Genomic DNA, 1,407 nt, shown 5'->3' with positions numbered 1-1,407 from the left:
GTGTGTGTGTGTGAGAGAGAGAGAGAGAGAGAGAGAGAGAGAGAGAGAGAGAGAGAGAGAGCGAGCGAGCCCTGGCCTCAGTCCCTTCTATGCTTTCTCTGAGAAAACAGTATTTCTACCAAGTGCTTGGGTCCTTGTGCTGCAGGCAGGACAGTGTCTAAAGAGGGGCTACAAGCCACCAGGGTACCACGCTTATCCCAGCTGTCCTCCTTACCAGGTATGGGAAGAGGGAAGAGGTGAACACAGCTGGACTTCCTGGGATGCAGCTTCCCCTGTGCTCCAGCCCCCTGGTTGGTTTGACTCCCTGTTCAGCTCCCTGGAGCTAAAGGCAGGTCTGGAAAGTGGGCATCTGGAGGAGGGGGAAGGAAACCAGGGTCTCAGAGGACAAGGGCTGTCCTTCCTCACTGTTCATTTCTTTCCTTGCAGGGAGCTGAGCCCAACAGACCTGTAGGGCCCCCGCTTGTTTCCTGTCTGTGAGTGTAGGACAGTACCGGTTCAGCTCGTCCCTCTGCACTCCCACAACAACTTGCTACCTTTCAAACTAAATAAAGCAAATTAAAAATCACATCCTCTCTGTGCGGTGTGTCTTTGGTGTGTGTGTGTGTGTGGTGTGTACACCCACAGCGGCAGGAGAAGGTGAAATCTACAGGCAGGGAGGCTGAGGGAGAAAGAGGAGCTAGGATGATCATGAGTGTTTGTAGGGGCTCAGCTCGTCATTTTCACAGAGGGGCAAGTTGTGGTCCGGAGAGACGCAAGACTCCCTTGCAGGTCTGTGACATGGCAGTCTTGAGCTTAATCCTCCTATCCCCGCACCTCTAAACCATCCAGCTCTTCAGCCCGAGGCCAACCCTGTCCCCACGTGTACCCTCAAGACTGCTTCCTATAACTTGGGCACTGGGGGAAGAATCATTTCTATTAAAATGCCCTTGGCACGGGGAAGGAGCAGCCCCTGAGGACTAGTGCAGGCTGGAAGCCATTCGGTTGCCTGCTTTGAACTGTTCTTTAGGGATCTGGAGGGAAGGGGCTGTCTTGAGAGGTCATGAGCTCATAGCCTGAGAATGAATTCTAGTTACTACTGGGAGAAAAGCTGTAGGGGGTTGTGTCCCCAGAGTGGAGACAGAGTCAAGCATGCTGACCGCCTCTATGGGTCCAACCTGTGGCATCCACATTTTGGTTCTTGGGGCAAGGAGGGAAGACCCAGATACTACCTGTAGACTGTTTACCTGTACCAAGCATCCTAAAAAAGGTGAAGATGGTGTGGTGGTGGTGGTGTGTATGTGTTTATGCAAAGTGTGTGTGTGTGTGTGTGTGTGTGTGTGCTTCCTGGGAGCTTTTGTGGATAGGGACATATCATAGGGAAGGGAAGACATGAGACATTCCCAGAATAGTTTCTCCCCTCTTTTCCAC

The 1,407-nt window shown here is 52.4% G+C and overlaps 1 protein-coding gene across 4 annotated transcripts in view; it reads left to right on the top strand.

Annotated features, from left to right (window-relative positions):
- Nucleotides 1-537, top strand: part of Ppy (pancreatic polypeptide) — a 2,594-nt gene extending 2,057 nt beyond the window's left edge. For all 4 annotated transcript variants that reach the window (XM_050156541.1, XM_050156544.1, XM_050156542.1 and 1 more), the window contains 2 exons: nucleotides 218-332; nucleotides 427-537. In XM_050156541.1, coding sequence (XP_050012498.1) covers nucleotides 218-326 — 109 coding nt within the window. In that variant the 3' untranslated portion in view covers nucleotides 327-332; nucleotides 427-537. The remainder of the gene's footprint in view (nucleotides 1-217; nucleotides 333-426) is intronic.
- Nucleotides 538-1,407: the final 870 nt, after the last annotated feature.

This window comes from Alexandromys fortis, unplaced genomic scaffold (genome assembly GCF_014885135.2).
Source record: "Alexandromys fortis isolate MF-2015 unplaced genomic scaffold, M_Fortis_MF-2015_v1.1 scaffold_31, whole genome shotgun sequence".
Lineage (NCBI taxonomy): Eukaryota > Metazoa > Chordata > Mammalia > Rodentia > Cricetidae > Alexandromys > Alexandromys fortis.
The sequence above is the reverse complement of the archived record's forward strand: the minus strand, read 5'-3'. Positions and strand labels throughout refer to the sequence as shown.